This window comes from Megascapheus bottae, chromosome 12, assembly GCF_031878675.1.
Source record: "Megascapheus bottae isolate mThoBot1 chromosome 12, mThoBot2.hap1, whole genome shotgun sequence".
NCBI lineage: Eukaryota > Metazoa > Chordata > Mammalia > Rodentia > Geomyidae > Megascapheus > Megascapheus bottae.
This window is the reverse complement of record NC_143520.1, coordinates 5,823,970-5,841,879: the sequence shown is the minus strand read 5'-3', so window position 1 is coordinate 5,841,879 and position 17,910 is coordinate 5,823,970. Positions and strand designations below refer to the sequence as shown.

At 38.1% G+C, this 17,910-nt stretch overlaps 1 protein-coding gene across 5 annotated transcripts in view; it reads right to left on the bottom strand.

Annotated features, from left to right (window-relative positions):
* Ttn (titin) overlaps positions 1-17,910 on the bottom strand; it is a 279,501-nt gene that overhangs the window by 66,266 nt on the left and 195,325 nt on the right. For all 5 annotated transcript variants that reach the window (XM_090342543.1, XM_090342544.1, XM_090342545.1 and 2 more), the window contains 28 exons: positions 17,489-17,848; positions 16,709-17,011; positions 16,038-16,337; positions 15,649-15,945; positions 15,266-15,550; positions 14,860-15,153; positions 12,872-13,171; positions 12,449-12,757; positions 12,170-12,360; positions 10,433-10,862; positions 8,671-8,979; positions 8,381-8,529; positions 8,264-8,296; positions 8,047-8,176; positions 7,662-7,961; positions 7,252-7,569; positions 5,962-6,258; positions 5,560-5,859; positions 5,151-5,465; positions 4,914-5,062; positions 4,089-4,239; positions 3,716-3,997; positions 2,877-3,179; positions 1,644-1,946; positions 1,262-1,543; positions 868-1,167; positions 474-776; positions 71-379 (listed from right to left, as the gene is read on the bottom strand). In XM_090342543.1, coding sequence (XP_090198669.1) covers positions 71-379; positions 474-776; positions 868-1,167; positions 1,262-1,543; positions 1,644-1,946; positions 2,877-3,179; positions 3,716-3,997; positions 4,089-4,239; positions 4,914-5,062; positions 5,151-5,465; positions 5,560-5,859; positions 5,962-6,258; positions 7,252-7,569; positions 7,662-7,961; positions 8,047-8,176; positions 8,264-8,296; positions 8,381-8,529; positions 8,671-8,979; positions 10,433-10,862; positions 12,170-12,360; positions 12,449-12,757; positions 12,872-13,171; positions 14,860-15,153; positions 15,266-15,550; positions 15,649-15,945; positions 16,038-16,337; positions 16,709-17,011; positions 17,489-17,848 — 7,602 coding nt within the window. The remainder of the gene's footprint in view (positions 1-70; positions 380-473; positions 777-867; positions 1,168-1,261; positions 1,544-1,643; positions 1,947-2,876; positions 3,180-3,715; positions 3,998-4,088; positions 4,240-4,913; positions 5,063-5,150; positions 5,466-5,559; positions 5,860-5,961; positions 6,259-7,251; positions 7,570-7,661; positions 7,962-8,046; positions 8,177-8,263; positions 8,297-8,380; positions 8,530-8,670; positions 8,980-10,432; positions 10,863-12,169; positions 12,361-12,448; positions 12,758-12,871; positions 13,172-14,859; positions 15,154-15,265; positions 15,551-15,648; positions 15,946-16,037; positions 16,338-16,708; positions 17,012-17,488; positions 17,849-17,910) is intronic.

The following is a 17,910-nucleotide window of genomic DNA, read 5'->3' as shown; positions in this document are numbered from 1 at the left end:
CTCTTAAGTGCATACAACCATCATGAGCCATCTTGTTCCTTTGAAAATGCAGATGGACACATTTACTCACCAAGTCGGTCTTTTACTAGGACTGGCTCTGGAACATGAGCTGGGTCTGATTCACCAGCTTCATTGACTGCCATTATTCGGAACTTATAGGTCTGACCATCCCGAAGACCAGTGACCTTGTACTTAGTTTCAGGGCATGACTCAGGGGTGTGGTTAGCTTTCCTCCAGTCTTCATCTCCAACTTTCTGGTACTCAACAATATAACCCAGTATCTTGCTCCCACCATCATGACGTGGTGGCTGCCAAGTGAGATCAACTGAATTACATGTTGTATCTATTGCTTCAGGATTAACAGGTGGACTTGGTTTAGCTATAAAATAAAAGAAAAAAGAAAAACATACTTAGGATGTATCTGGAAATCACTTGGTTAACAGACAAACTGAATCAATACTTCAATAATGTACCAATTGGATCTCTAGCAAAGACTGGTTTTGATGGTGGGCTTGGATCTCCAATGCCAATTTCATTTTCTGCAGATACTCGGAATTCATACTGACAACCTTCTAGAAGATCAGGAACTCTAAATTTTGTATATGGATGGATGGCTTCTTTGGTAACTCTGACCCATCGTTTCGACATAGTTTCTCTCTTCTCCAGGATGTAGTTTGTGATGGGCTTTCCTCCATCATGTGGCTTGTTCCAGGTTACTAAGGCAGAGTCTTTGGTGACTTCTGTAACAATTGGCTGTTCAGGTGCATCAGGAACTCCTATGAAAGTGTTAGAAAAACAAATTAGGTTTAATTCTTCCTTTGAAATTATATCGAACATTGAATTACCAAGAAAAAATATAATACGTACTGAAACGGTCTTTGGCTTTCATCGAATCTGACACCAGAGGATCACTTACTCCATACAGGTTTTCAGCATGTATCCGGAAAATGTAATCTTTTCCTTCAAGCAGTTTAGGAACTTTGCATGTTGTTTTAGCACTGGCAGAAGTCACAGGCATCCAAACATCTTTACCCAACTCCTTCTTCTCAATAATATAATTGGTGATTTCACTTCCTCCATCATCTAAAGGTGGCTTCCATGAGATAACCATGTACTCTTTGGTTACTTCATCAAAAATGACAGGTCCTACTGGTGGTCCAGGACGATCTGTAGAAAAGGAAAAAATCAGAGCACAAACCGTTATTTCCACTTTGGTTTTTAGAAGGGCAGAAGGTGATTATTCTTGGCCAATAATACTTACCAACAACATTAACTTGACAGAAACCTTTCCTGGAGCCTGTACTGTTCTCCACAATGACACAATATTTTCCAGAATCAGAACGTTTGGATTTGGTTATCTCTAGAGAAAGTGTTGTTGGAGTAGTCTTTATGTGAGTACGATCGTCTTCTAGCACATCAGCTTCATCTTTGAACCAGCTAACTTTAGGTTTTGGCTTGCCTGAATAATGGCCAGTGAGGGCAAAAGCTTCACCAACTCGAACAGTGAGCTTATCTCTGAAGTCAAGTTCAAGTGTCGGGGGAGCTAAAATAGATAATTGTGAAGAAAAGTCATTTTTACTATCTTATTGAAACCACAAATGTATGTACAAGTTTTCAAGGTATGAACTGTAGTTGATACATACCGAGCTCATCCTTGCAAGTGATTGGCTTGGTGCAAAATGATGGCTTCCCTTGTCCAACAATATTTACAGCACTGACACGATATTCATATGTATCTCCCTCTTTTAAGCCTTTTACAGTATATTTTCTGCTCAACAAGTTGTCATTTGTAACCTTGTGGAACTTCTCTGTTCCAATGAGCCGACTTTCTAGGACATAGTTAATAATTTCTGATCCGCCATCGTATTTTGGAGGATTCCATGTTAAACTTACAGTGTTTTTAGTGACTTCTTTCACTTCTAGGTCTTCAGGACGCTCTGGTACAGCTGCAGGTATAATTAGAGTGAAAAAAGTGTCATATTAAGAATATGGTAAATATTTCTTTAGCCTACCAATATTTCAACTATTGACTTTAATAACTTGCAATTTTTTTTTTGCTAGTCCTGGACTTAAGCTCAGGGTATGAGCACTGTCCTTGGATTTTTTCTCAAGGCTAGAACTCTACAACTTGAGCCTCAGCACCACTTCTGGCTTTTTGGCTTTTTTCTAAGTATGTGGTACCAAGGAATCAAACCCTGGTCCTCGTGCATGCTAGGCAAGCACTCTACCACTAGGCCAAACTCCCGGCCCCGAGCTATTGGCTTTAATAACTTGCAAAATTGATCCTATCATAAAACTAACAAGGCTGAAAGGGACCAAATGCAGTCTAATTTCCTTGCTTGCTAGATGAGAAGTTAGGGAAGGTTTTCAGAGCTGGCATTTTCAGAATTGGAAGAATAATTAGGTTTCTGCTTCTATCACTAGATGGGAAGTTAATTTCAGTGCAGTATACATGTAAGGAATTTAATGAAGCCTATATATTCTTATAGTCTGTTTTACAAAGACTATTCAAATACCATGAAACCAAACACTGAGTGTAACCTAATAAATGCTTGTCAAGTGAGAAAAATGTATGTCTTATATTCATGTTTTGTAACTATAATCTTTTTATGGTCATCACTTCTTTTAAATTTAGAAAGTATCATTAAGTCATTTTTAAGGGGTTACAATTCAAAATGTCAGTTTGAGTACAATGCATTTTTATACATGTCATCCCTTTCATTGTTCTCCAATCTTCTGAACCCCATTTATCCCTTCAATTTTCCTGGTTTCATAGGAATTGAATATTATGACTGTGTCCTCTACCCTACTTATTTTCTTTGTTTGTCACTAAGATAGAAGTGATGGTATATAAGCTTGGTTTGAATTGTGCTTACTTATTGGATCTCTGATGACAAGTGCATTTGGTGTCTCAACGAATGGGCCCATGCCAATACTATTTTCAGCTGCTATTCGGAAAAAGTAAGATTTTCCTTGAATAAGACCCTGGACAGTTGCATTCTGACGGGTAACTGTGCATGTCACTGGCGTCCATGCTCTGCGGTCAGCTTCTCGCTTTTCAATGACATAGTTGGTGATTGGAGAGCCTCCATCATCTTCTGGAGAAAACCATGTCAATTTGCAGGAGTCATTGGTAAGGTTGTCAGATAGGAATGGCACCCCAACAGGACCTGGCACATCTGGAGACAAGAGGAAAAGAATTCAAGCTGCTTATCAATGTTGTCTACTCTATATTTTCAAAATGGAGACAAAATGTGGTGTAGAAAATAAAGTTTTCTGTTTACTTTGTGACTAGAAATGCAATATTGATAACCAAAAATGATGCTTTTTCCAATTAGAATATTGAAACCCTCAAAGAGGTTTTGTCTTATAATTAGAAAACAAGGATAGAGTTTTATGCCGTGAAAGATCACCACGGGCAACATTTATGGTTTTGTTTAGGAGACTTGCTTTTATGAAAACTATGCAATAACATAATAGATGTTTATGGTGTCATGTAATATTAAAAATGACATGCAAATAAATCCTGTGTAGTAGGAATGTATATATCCACGTAGGATAAAAAAGTAAAGAGAAAATTTAAAAAAATGTAAAATGGTTGGGGATGGTTTTTCCTTTTCGTTTACAGGAGGATTGTAACAACATTTTCTTAAAAATAGCCTTGTTGTATGATGTAATTAAAATGTCAGTTTAAAAAGTTGCTCAAAGTATGTACCTAAGACGTCAACAATAATTGTCTTCTTTCTCTCTCCCCCTTCATTTTTGGCAAGAAGAGAATAAACGCCTTGGTGGCTCCTTTGGCAATTCTTGATTACCATAGATGAACTAATGGCTGTGGTCTCAATGGTAGCTTCTTGAGGTAAGGCTCTTTCATTCATGCTCCAGGTGACAGTGGGAGGAGGCTTCCCAGATACATAAGCAATGATTCGGATTACCCCACCAGCATGGACCACTATTCTGTCTCTGACACTGGCATCCAGCTGAAGATCAGGTGAAACTGAGAAACAATAGAAAATTTTAGCTGTGATTTCTAGTTTCCAATCCGAAACATACACATTGAGGAAATACTAGAAATCTGAATAACCTACCAATTCTGTCCTTCATTTCGATGATATCTGTGACTTCTCCAGGCTCTCCAACCCCAGCAATGTTGACAGCTCTCACTCTGAATTTGTAGAATGCCCCTTCTTTTAATCCTGTTACAACAAGTTTTGTTCCCCTCACTTCTTTATCTTTACCCTGAGAAAGGAATCACAAATATTTTATAATTAGATTAGTTTTTGGTACCTTATTACTTTAATAACTATACTTACCTACTTTCTAAAGTATAGCCAACAGTTTCTATTCTTTTCAGGAAAAGCACTGCTGGTTTAGGTTTTAGGGATTAGCTATCATAGGCATCACAAAATAGAAAAACTTGTGAGGAATTATGTTTTCAAATTACTGACTAATGATTGAAAAAACTGCTTATTCAATCTTTTTAGGGTTTGTTACCAAAATATAAGTTAATAACATGATTTAGCTTTTGGTGACTTATTTTTTATTTAATGGACATGTCTCAATTGTTTTATAGAATATAATATGATAATTCACTATATGCATACAAATGTAATGATCAAATTAGGGTAAGTAAATATTTCCATTTGTTTGTGTTAGAAAATTTGGAATTCTTTTTTTAGTCTATTACAAAATATGTAACAAATTATTACAAACTATAGTCACTCTACTTGTGCTCTAGAACTCAAGAACCTTTTCTTCCTGTTAATTAAATTATGCAATTAGCAGACATTTGAATTTTTAAATGATTATTTCTTGTTTCTTGACTCAAAAATATAAATAGAATTTAACGGGATGATATGTCTACAGTTTTAGTTTATCCCTAATACATATTGTTAAGGTAAAGTTTTAACTACCTTTTCCCATTCTTCTTTTCCTTCTTCTTTGTATTCAACAATATATCCAGTTATTTTGGATCCACCATCTTTTAATGGAGGAGACCATTCTAGGTCAACAGATGATTTTGTCCAGTCTGTCACTTTAGGAAATGGAGGACCAGGAGGAGCTAGAAAGAACCAGTGCACATTAGTATTCTTCAGTTTTCAGCAACACTTTTGGAAATTACAAGAAGACAGAATGTTTTCAAGGCTTACCAACTGGATCTCTAGCAGTTACTGGATCTGATGGGAGACTTGCTGGGCCCACGCCAGCAGCATTAATTGCATACACCCGGAATTGATAGTCAGAACCTTCAATAAGGCCAGTCACTTTATAAGAAACACCCAAAGTCATAGCTTTGATAGGATCCCGGTTAACCCTCTTCCATCTCTTTGAAGTGGTGTCTTTCATTTCTAGCCAATATCCTGTCACAGGAGAGCCGCCATCATATTCTGGCTCTTCCCAGTTGACAGTCATGGAGTTACGAGTCACACTGCTAACTGTTGGTTTATCTGGTGCTCCAGGGACAGCTGGGAAACAATAACATCAACACATCATTTTTAAGAAATTACTAAAAATCACAGATTAGGATGGCTTTGTATGCAAAAATGTCATACTACTTACAGAAGAGGTTCCGTGCTGTTTCAGGTTCACTGTCAAGTGGTTCCCCGATGCCATATTTATTCTGGGCCATGATTCGGAATACATATTCATGCCCTTCTAGCAATTTGGGAATTGTGTACATGCACTCTTTAGGTTCACTGGATACGCGTACCCATGTCTTCCTGTTAGCCTCTCTTTTCTCAATGACATAATTTGTAATTTTAGACCCACCATCATCTAAAGGTGGAAGCCAAGATATTGTCATCTGATCTGCTGAAATAGATTCGAACTTTATAGGTCCCACTGGAGGGCCAGGACGACCTAAAACGATTGAAATATGGGAAATTTTATTAGTTAGCCAAACTTTAAGCTAAACATTAACCCCCAAGATATGTTGTTTTAATTGAATTATGCAGTATTTACCAAGGACATTCAGTCTCATCTCCTTTGATGCTGTTCCAAGGTTATTTACAGCAGTAATGGTATATAAGCCGGTGTCACTCCTGCGAGACTGGGGAATTACTAAAGTGCAAGTGTCATCCACTACCAATTTGTTGACATGTGTGTCATAGAGAACGGGTTCTTTGTTATCAGGTTTCTTTGGAGGAGCTTTAAACCAGGTGAGTGTTGGGAATGGCACACCTTTAATTTTGGCCACAATGCTAACATCAGTTCCTTCTTCAACCTCCATGAATTCTTTCAGTTCAATTGATGGTGGGCCTAGATTGGTAACATAAGGAACACAAAAAGTTACCATTCACAGAAAAACATACCAGAGGACAGAAAGAAGAATCTACTGTAGGCAGACTTTGTAGTCTAATATAAAAATCAAACCCATCTTTAACACTATTACACTAGCTTTAAGAACAGGTACATATAGTGAACGTTCTTTGTTGTATTCACATGTAGCCATATCTCAGCTATGATTTCTCTTATCTGGCATCATTATGTACTCTCTGCAAAGGATGAAGAGGAGTGAAAAATTGTAATAGTTTAGGTTTGGGAATTGTATCATGATATTTTCTTCAATATTTTACAAAGTTATAAAGGGAGCCACAGTGCTTACTCTGAAATGAATTCCTCCCAGAGAATATAAATGATAGTAGAAGCAAAGCAATTTTCCTTTTCCCCACAAATTCATATAAAATCATACAAAGAGAGTAGAAACTAACTCCAGCCCTCTTACACTCAGAAAAGAGAGTGAACAAATATATAATAATAATTTGTTAGCAGCAATTACAGGAAATATCATTACCACATTTATACATATATCTTGTCTATTAATATAGAAAAATAGAGAATAGGAAACTATATTGTAAAGCCGATTTGCTTAGCAAATGACTGGGTATTTCCTGCTTCCTTTGAGGGACATGTAAAATCATTTTCTTTACTTCATTACTTCTGATAAATAAGGAGAACTTGCCATGAAAGAAATTATACTGAGGAAATTGCAAACATTTCCTTTAAATAGAGAAAGGGTGGCATTTAAGGAAAGTTGATAGTTCTGTGTAAGTTGAGGGAATGAGCAATTCAGTAAAGGGTACTAAACCCATGTGAGCTTCGAGCTTCATTTCCTTCCTTCCTTCCTTCCTTCCTTCCTTCCTTCCTTCCTTCCTTCCTTCCTTCCTTCCTTTTTTCCTTAATTTTGGATTACTACTAAATATCTAGGAAGGAAGTAAAGAGGAAATCCTCTGTCAATATATCTGTGCTTACATGTTTGGTCTTTGACAATCACAGGGCCAACAGTGCCTGAAGGTTTGCTGACTCCTGCAGCGTTGACAGCTTTGACTCTGAATTCATATTCCCCACCCTCTTTGAGGTCTTCAACAGTAAATTCCAGTTCTTCCACATCACGCTTATTGCACTGTCTCCATGCTTCTTTCTTTTTTCCAGTGGAGTCCCACTCAAGGCATTCAACAAGGTAATGGGTGACAGGGGAACCACCGTCATTCTTGGGAGGTTTCCATGAAAGGTGCACTGTGTTCTTTGTTATCAGGCCAATCTTCAGTTTAATAGGAGGATCTGGCGGATCTGCAAAAGTAGGTGTAGGATTCATTAAGTATTGGTTTTAAAATATAGGTCCATTTTAAAAAGGTATTTTAAACTTGGATTTACAAACTTACATATCGGATCTCTGGCAGTGGTCCTTTGAATAGTTTCCACAGGGGGTCCAATACCAAAACGATTTTCCGCTCGCACACGGAAGAAATATTGTTGTTCAGAGATGAGATCAGGCACCACAAATGAGGTGCTTCCACAGTTTGGATTGACTGTAGTCCAAGCTTTTCCATCAATAGTCTTCTTCTCAATAACATAGCCTTTGATCCTTTCTCCCCCATCATCGTCTGGCATCTTCCATGAAAGTCTACAACTACCTCTTGTGATGTCGCTGACTTTCAAGTCTTTGGGTGGGCCTGGTACATCTGTTGGATGCAAATCATGATGTAAGGTGTTTCCTGTATACTGAAAAATGTTCTGATTCTGAAGTAACTTTTAAGTATTGCTTACCCATCACTTTAACTCTGCAATTTGCAGTCTTCTGTCCTGCCTTGTTCTTGGCTGTGATGCTGTATTTGCCTGAATGAGCTCGTTTACATTCCGCAATAACAATTACGGATGAGTTTTCAGCAGTCTCCAACTGTACAAAAGAAACAATAGTAATACATTGAGTAGAATCATTACAATATTCTGAATAATATTCTGAATTATTATTATTTGTTCTTACCTGTGCATCTTCAGGAATGTCATGTACTCCATCCTATTTGAAAAGAAGAGAGTTGTAGTATAAATAATCCTAATGAATGACTCATTGCAGAATAGAAAAGAACTGTAATGTTCTTACCTTCATTGCCTTCTTTGCCTTTCCATCAAATTCCCAAGATGATTTAGGTGTTGGGCGTCCCTTGATGACAGCAGGGATCCTAATCTGTGTGCCAGCTTTACAAACCAGACAGTCTTGTGCGCCAATGTCAATGAAAACCTCTGGTGCCTCTACAATGCCATGAATAATATAACAGGATTTAGTTGCCATTTCTCAAAAAAAAACCCCATCAACTGACATATCTTCAGCAGATAAATCCACTTCACAGTATATATAAAAATCGACTATGTAAAGTGCATAAGGAGTCTCACCTTGAATATCAGTGGCAGGGATCTCTCCAGTGGTATTACTGGGTTCAGATTCGCCAGCTTCATTAACAGCTTTCACTCTGAACCTGTACTTTCTGAGCTCTTTCAGGTTAGGCACCACACATTCACAGGCGGTAAGAAGTTTGTCTGGTTCATTGACTGGTTTCCAGTCAGAAGTACCTTCTTCTTGCATTTCTACAATGTATCCTTTGATTGGACTACCACCATCTTTAGCGGGAGGTTTCCATGCCAGTGAGATGCTTGACTTTGTTCTGTCTTTAACCTCTGGACAGGAAGGTGGTCCAGGTGGATCTAATAGATAAGGGGGAAAATCCATTGTTGAAAGTAATGGAATTCTATTTTTTATGTATTCTAAGAGTATTTTGATACACAGACCAGCAAGCAACTGAGGAAAGGAAGACTACTCAATACCTCTATATTGACATTCTATTTATACACAATCAGTTAGAAGCTATTTTACTTTGATTTTCTTTCAGTTGACTCTACAGTATATATACATATATATAACTGAAAACTTCATTTAACTTATCACAATATGAAAAACTTGTTAAAAACTCCTCATTACTAGTTGAGACACCTTGAAGCATAAATTGATTTTAATATTTTTAGGGACAGGATCAGGATCAGTATTTAAAATAATCATGTAACACTTTTGTACATTTCTGGAAGTGCTTTATAAGTTCAGAAATTCTTTTACCTGTATGTGTGTGTGTGTGTGTGTGTGTGTGTGTGTGTGTGCATGTGCGCGTGCTGCTCCTTGGGCTTAAACTCAGAGCCTCTGCATCTTTGTGCTCCAGACTAGTTCTCTACCATTTGTGCCACAGTTCTACTTTTGGCATTTTTGGTGGGTAATTGGAGATAAACATCTTCAATTTTCAGATCTCAGCCTCCTGAGTAGCCAGGATTATAGATGTGAGCCATGATAAACTCTCATTTCCATTTTAATTATAACTCTTCTTCTTGAACATAGCCCATATTTAATAGTAGTTTTCTAAATGTATTCATGACAACTGTATTATCTATATGCTCAATATAGCATTTGAGTATATTTTAAATCTTAAAACAAACAATAGCATTTTATATAAAGAATCTAATAAAATATTATATAGCAAATGGAATTATTAAGTTCATGGCATTTTAACTTTTTGAACTAACCTATTCACAGATATTTTGGAATTTCATTTTTTACATTACAGAGTGGTAATTTGATTACTTTGTCCAATAAATATTCCTAAAATACTAACATTCTACTTCTAGTTGAATTCTAATGTTTATTTAGAGGCAGAGAGGAGCTTATAGTCCAGATACTTATTATTATGATTTCTTTAATCAGAGAATTTTAAAACAAGCCAGGCATGGTGGCTCAGCCTTGGTGGCTGAGATCTGACAACCGCGGTTCAAAGCCAGCCCAGGCACTAAAGTCCGTAGACTCAAATCTCCAGTTAAACCACTAAAAAACTGGAACTGGCGCTGTGGCTCCAGGGGTAGGGTGGTAGCCTTGAGCTGAAGAAGTAAGGGACAGTGCCCAGGCCCAGAGTCCAACTCCCATGACTCACACACACAAAAATTAAAACAGCATGAGGTTATGTATGTGTATGGATACACAGATAATATGCTTCTTATAATGAATGGCTTACTTCAGTAACAATATCAACAAAGGAAAATATTTAAAAAATGGTGAACAGAGTTATTTCTTTACTAATTCTACCCTTTAGAATGAATCCCAGAAATGCGGACTACTTACATATAGGATCTCCTGCAATAGCTGGATCTGATGGTTCACTGGGAGGGCCAATTCCTGCCGCATTTATTGCCATAGCTCTAAACTGGTATTTAACACCTTCAATCAAACGAGGAACGTTAAACTCCACACCCTTCAGGCCCACTTTGGTTATTGGTGCTCGGCTAACACGTGACCAGTAGGCGCCGCCCTCTTCTCTCTTCTCCAGCCAGTATCCAGTAATTGGGGAACCGCCATTGTCCAAGGGAGGAGTCCAGCTCACTAACATGGATCCTTTGGTGCGCTCCAAAACTTTTGGTTTTCCAGGTGGTCCAGGAAGGCGATAAGGATCTTGAATAACAACTTTATCTGATTTGCACTCATCACTGGTTCCATATTTATTTACTGCTCTAACTCGGAATTCATATTGACCATTGGGGATAAGCTTCCAGATCTAGAAATTAGATAAATAGAAACTTCTTATAAAAGAATAAATAGGAGAAAAGGCGGGGCGGGGGTGGGGGAGAAATGCAGTCAAGAAATTCAATGCATATCCTATGACATTAAGAAAAGCAGGATTAAGGGGTTGGTTGGGAGGGATGGTTGAGAATGTTGAAAGGGGTGATATCGATCAAGAAGCATAGAATTCATAAACTGCCTTGTTAATTGGTACCTCCTTGGCACAACTATTTAAAGATAATAAAAAAGAACAAATATACTTAGTTTGATTGTGTGCGTGTATGTGTGTGGGCACACATACACACTCATGATTATGCATCTGCTAGGTGTAACATTGTCAGGGCATTGTCCAAGCTTTTGTGCTCATGGCCAGTGCTCTACAACTTTGAGTCACAGTGCCATTTCCATCTTTTTGGTAGTTAGTTGGAGATAAGATTTCATGGACCAAGGCTGGCTTTGAACTGTTATCCTCAAATTTCAACCTCATTCTCAAACTTCAACCTCCTGAGTGGCTAGGATGACAGGTGTAAGTCATCTACAGCCAGCCTCTCAGGTTGATATTTTTCATACATTTTTATTGTAATTAATAGAAGGGTTATATTGTATTCACTAGACAGAAGTGCATTACTTCACATACATTGATACCCTTTCTCATGTCTTGGTCCCCATTTCCCTCCACCCACCCTCACCCCTCATCTTGTTTTTCCCCCTTTCCTATCCTATTTCAAATAACCAAATAAGCATATATACAATGTATCAGATATCTCAGGTTGATTTTTATTCAACTTATTTGGGGAAAAAACACCATAAGATACACACACACACACACACACTCACACACATGCATATGTATACATAAACTTGGAAAATATTGAAAATAAGAGGAACATCTTTAAAATCAGAATATGTAAATTCTTCATCTTCCTAGTGGATCTCTCAAATGTAAGAGTGGTCTGCATCTACTAGATAATATTTACTCAAGTTTAAAATGTTAAGTGCTGTGAAGTAAATGACAGCTTCTTTTTATTGTTATTAGAAAGGTAATATACAGAGAAGTTACCATTTAATAAGTCAGATAATGAGTATGTATCGTTTTGGACAATGTTACCCCTTCTTTTGCTTTCTCCCCAATTTTTCCCTCCTATCCTGGATCAAGTACAAATTGTATAGTTCATTTTCAACACATTAATGACAGCTTCTTCAATGTAATTCTGAGTTTAGTTATTTTCTTCCAAGGTTATACTAATATAAAACAGAGTAATGCCCTTGCAATGCCTTTAAGAAAATACGTAGAGCACTTACCCCAAATCTTCTTTCCACAGCAGTGTTAGTGACCTCTTCCCATTCAGATTTCTTCCTACTTGCATCACGTTTGTCAATGACATAATGAGTGATTTCACTGCCACCATTGTCTAGAGGTACATCCCACGTCAAGTAGCAAGATTCGGCTTTAATGTCAGTAACAGCAAGATTTCTTGGTGGAGATGGACGGTCTGGACAGGAACCAACAGAGAAGACTGAGAAGACAGCTCTTAATCAGAAAATGGATTTCCTCTTTCTAGAAGTAAGAAAGTCACTCACCATAAACTTCGACATGAACATTTCGGAATACCGAGCCAAGGCGATTGGAAGCAGTGATTGTATACATGCCTTTATCTTCCCGGACTGCTTTGGGAATGCTCAGCTCAGTCTTTGCCTCACTTCGGGATACTTCTTCCTTGGTTATTTGCAGTGCATCTGTAGGCTTTTCAATCACAGTTTCATTCTTAGACCACTCAATCTTAGGCATTGGAAGGCCTGTCACATCTGCAGGGATGTTAACAGGCTCTCCTGCCTTAACTTTGATAGTGTCTCCTCGAACAGTCAGACGCAACTTAATAGTTGGAGGCACTGGAAAGAGAAGGGACAGAGATCCAAAAGAAAGTTAAAAGGTTGTCTGCTCAACTTGTGGGTTAAGTGCAGCTGTGTAAAGTATACTCAAATGATTATATTCTGAATTCACACCTTCATCGTCTTGTATGACTACATTAAGAGGTAGGGATGGTTCACTTTCACCAATGTCATTCACAGCTTTGACACGGAACTCATACATTTGGTGTTCATCAAGATTTTCCACTAGAAAAGAGGTGGTTGGGCAGAGTCGCTTGTTAACTCTTTCAAAGTCAGGTTTGTCATGGCGACGTTTTTCAATGATATAGCCTTGGATGGGACTGCCACCATCACTACGGGGTTCTTTCCAGTCAAGAGTGATAGTAGACTTTGTCCTTTCTGTATATGTGAGCCTTTCAGGTGATGTTGGAGGACCTGTAGCCCAAGGAACAAGAAAATGATGAGTGTGAGATGGCCATATGAGGAATATTTTCCTTCATGTAAATAAAGCTTTATGTAAATAAAGCTTCTGTTTGGTTTCAAACACATTAGTAAAATAGACTTACTATGGCATCAGATTATGTCCATAGATTGCCTATTTATTAGGCAAATTAGTAAGATAAGTTTCAATTTGGCATCAAATTATGTTTTTCTTGAAGTCCTTCTCAAAGCATGACAATAACCACAGTGATAGTCATTCATTTTTTTTTTTGCCAGTCCTGGGCTTTGGCTCAGGGCTTGAGCACTATCCTTAGGTTTCTCAAGGCTAGAGCTCTACCACCTGAGCCACAGCACCACTTCTGGCTTTTTTTCTATGTATATGGTACTGAGGAATAGAACTGGGTCTTAATGCATGCTAGGCAAGCACTCTACCACTAGGCCAAACTCTGGGCCCAGTGATAGTTATTCTTATAAATTGATTTTTTTTCCAAGTTAGACTTTCTAATATGATTAGTGATTGAAAGGGCATGCTTGCTTTTTATATTCACTATTCTACATTGTCAAAGAAATCTATTTTTCTTTGGATCGTCTGCTAAGAGAAAAAAACGTTCCTTCTTTCATTAACAGCCTGTGGATATGGTTACTGAAAATACATTTTGCCAAGTGTGGGTTTAAAATATAATGAAAAGGATTTATGCAATGCTGCTACTATTTTATGTCCTTAAGAGTAAGCTTTGAAAGGCAAGACTACTCAAATTCTGCAACCTTACTATTGGTACCACTAGAACTCGTGAAATTCCAGCTCTCTTCAGATGCCCTTGATGCAACCTAAGAAACAAATGACCCGTAACTCAAATGTAGGATATAATTTTATTTTCAGGATGTAGCAGTAGTGAATAACTGATTTTGTCTTGAGGAATGGATCTTCCTCAAAGGTTTAACTTTCTTAAATGGGATGTGAGTATGTATTAGCAAGTATGTACTGTATTTTTAAAATTTCATGTTTGTCTCTGTAATTTTGATTCCTCACCCCCCTCCCTGATTCTTTTGTGGTTATTTCTTGTTTTGGAGCCTTTCTGTACTTCCATTGTGGAGATTCTAGGCAATAAATGAAGGCATTAAACCCAAGACTACTTAGGCTACTTGTTCTGTCATCTTTCCATGAACTCTACTGAGCATTAAAAATGGCAGTACATTTGAAGTGAATGTGACAAAACTAGTAACTTTTTTGGGGGGGGAAAGATGCTGGGGGATTTAAAAGGAAAAATGGCAAATGGAAAGTCTAAATAATGTACTAGTTTAGCCTCCAAGAAAATAAAAGATAATCATAGCTAAAAAAAAAATAAAAATGGCAGTACACTTCTTAAGTATTCTATCACAAAGATCTAATACTTTAAATGATTTCTAAATTGTTATCAATCACTAGCAGATCTAGATTTTTTAGTACACAAAAATTATGCATGATTAATACATTTAGAATAAAAATCATACCAGAATTTTTAGCAAATAGGTATATTTATAGTTGCCAGCTGCTATTTGAATTACTGTTCTTATTACTTTCTAGTTGGCTTCCAGATGTTTAAATTGTTGAAAGTTAGAAGTTATAAATCTCAGCAAACACATAATATAAGTAGCCACAAAACAGTTATTTATTTTGTAAACATAGTGCAACTGTCTTTTACCTAGTGGGTCAACTGCAAGAATTGGGCCTATTTCAACTGGAGGGCCACAGCCAAACTTGTTCTTGGCAGTAACACGGAATTTATATTCTTGTCCCTCAATTAGACCTGTTATGTCACATTTAGATCTCTCCGTCTCTATTACTTGTCTCCAAGTGTGCATCTTGGCATCTTTTCTTTCAACAATAAAGCCTGTGATTTCACTTCCTCCATCATCTGCTGGATCAGACCAGTTAAGCAGACACATCTTTCTATTTGTTACAACAGGTTTTAAGTCAAGAACTGGACCAGGGACATCTACAAAAATAAAGCAACAATAAAAACATAAATGTAATAAAATAGTATCACATGGTGAAAAATCCTATAAAAATCCTTGAAATAAAGGGAAAAAACCCCCACTATTTCTTACCAAAAACTTCTACCCGGACGGCTGCAAATTTAGAACCACAGCTATTTGTAGCTGTTATTATATATCTACCATGATCTTTTCTTAATGTATTCTTGATAACTAATTCAGATTTGGTTCCAACATCTTCTATTACAACACGATCTTTATCTAGCTCCCCTTCTTCTATGGTCCATACTCTTGTAGGCACAGGCCGGCCAGTCACCACAGCTGGAATCCTCAGAGTCTTCCCAGCCATTATTTGTATCCCAGACTTGACAGAGACATCCAATTCCACAGCTGGAGGTTCTATCGAAAGAATTGTCACATATTAGCCAACAACATTTGAAAATAGAGTTTGGTGTTGGGGAAAATATCCATATTGTTCTCAAATAACTCCTAAGTACCTTGTGGTTCAGCCACTGTCACAGGCCCTGTCTCTCCAGGGGGTCCTTCACCAGCTGCATTGACAGCACTCACTCGGAGTTTATAATCAGCACCTTCTCGGATTTCTTTGACAGTGTACTGACGGACCTTGATCATCTTCTCTGTGCAGCGTGACCACTCATTTGTTCCAACCAACTGCTTATCAACAAAGTAGCCAATAATTTCCCCACCACCATTGAAAGCTGGGGGTTCCCATTCTAGTTCAATAGTAGTAGAGCTTGTGTCAGCAACTCTTGGAATAGGTGGCCCAGGTGGAGCTAGAATGAATGAAGATGCACAAGTCTAACTCACTCATGGTTATTAAATATACAGAGGTTTACTCTCTCATACTTGTTAAAGAATTACTTACAGATTGGATCACGTGCTGTCTTGGGATCTGAAGGTGGACTGAACTTCCCAGGTCCAGCTGCATTTTCAGCACATACTCTGAAGACATACGTGAGTCCTTCTAATAAGCCATCTACTTTGGTTTTCAAAGAACTCAGCAGACTTTTGTTGACACGAGACCAGTGTGTACTATTAACTTCCCGTTTTTCAAGCCAGTAACCCAAGATTGGGCTTCCATTATCATTGGGTTCATTCCACTTCACCAGCATACTGTTGCTGGTGACATCTTCCACATTGGGTTTATCAGGTGCATCAGGTGGTTCTGATTAAGAAAATAATAATATATTTGAATTTCCTAGTATAACATGAAAAAACTCACTGTTGGGCCACGAGCATGGCCTAGTCGTGGTAGAGAACTTGCCTAGCATGCTCAAAGCCCTGGGTTCAATTCCTCGGTACCACATGCACAGAAAAGCCAGAAGTGGTTCTGTGGCCCAGGTGGTAGAGAACTAGCCTTGAGAAAGTCCAAGGACAGTGCCTAGGCCAAGTTCAAGTCCCAGGATCGCCAAAAAAATAAAACCACCACCAACAACCACTTCCCCCCCAAAATCCCTCAATGTTATAAATTACATTATTGTATACAATAAAATAAACAGTAGAAAAAGGTCAAACTCAACACTAAAGGAGCCTTACCAAATGGATCTTTTGCAAGAAGTGGCTTTGAAACACATGGTGGCCCAGGTCCAAACCTGTTTTCAGCTCTTACGCGGAAGAGATACTCTTTCCCTTCTATCAGTTTTGTTACTGAAAATTTGCAGTGCCTAAGTGTTGACGTGATTACAATCCAGTCTGAGTCAGGTTTGGTTTTGTCTTTCTTTTCCAAAGTGTAGTTTATGATTTCACTGCCACCATCATCAAGGGGTGGTTCCCATTTACAGAGGACTGAGTTCTTTCTAACGTCTTCAAATACGAAGTTGATTGGCGGTCCTGGTGTATCTAATGTTTCAGAGGAAGACAGGGGTTAAGAAGTTATACAGAAAAAGAAAATGTAAATTTCATTATGCTCCCTTGACATAAGCTCTGGATTTCTCATATCTATCTTCATATCAAATTAGCTGAATATACTCAGGAGATACAATATGACTAGGAATTATTTACAGAAGGTATTGCTCTTTTTTTTTTTTTGCCAGTCCTGGGCTTGAGCTATGGCTTGAGCACTGTCCTTGGACTTTCTCAAGGCTAGAGCTCTACCACTTGAGCCTCAGCACCACTTCTGGCTTTTTTTTCTATGTATGTGGTGCCGAGGAATCGAACCCGGGTCTCCGTGCATGCTAGGCAAGCACTTTAACCACTAGGCCAAACTCCCGGCCCTGCTCCCATCTTTTAACTATCCTTTCTCCTTGTTTATATGCTTAGCTAAAAGTCTTACTTTGACATTCTTTCCCCATTGCAATTATAGTTTTAGCTATTTACCTAACACACTGACAGTGCAAGGAGCTTTAGCAACACCATGGTCATTTTCAACTTTGATCATGTAGAGGCCATGGTCAGGTCGCAAAGAATCTCGAACACGCAGCTGAGATTCTCCTTGTTTACTGTTGTTGATACTTAAACGCTCTGTCAGGGGCAAGGCAAATGGCTCTTCTTGAGCTTCATCCTTCTTCCTCCGAACTGGGGGTGGTGGTCGCTTCTTGATTTCCTCTGGCACAATAACATTTTCGTCCTTTAACCATGTGATAGTTGGGTAAGGTGATCCAGAAATGGTTGCATCCAGTGCAATTTCATCCCCTCGTTTCACTTCTAAGCTTGTTCTCAGAATGACTTTGGGGGCATCTGGAATGATTAAAATCAGGAATAACTTATAATTCTAATGAAAACATCTGATAAAAAATTAG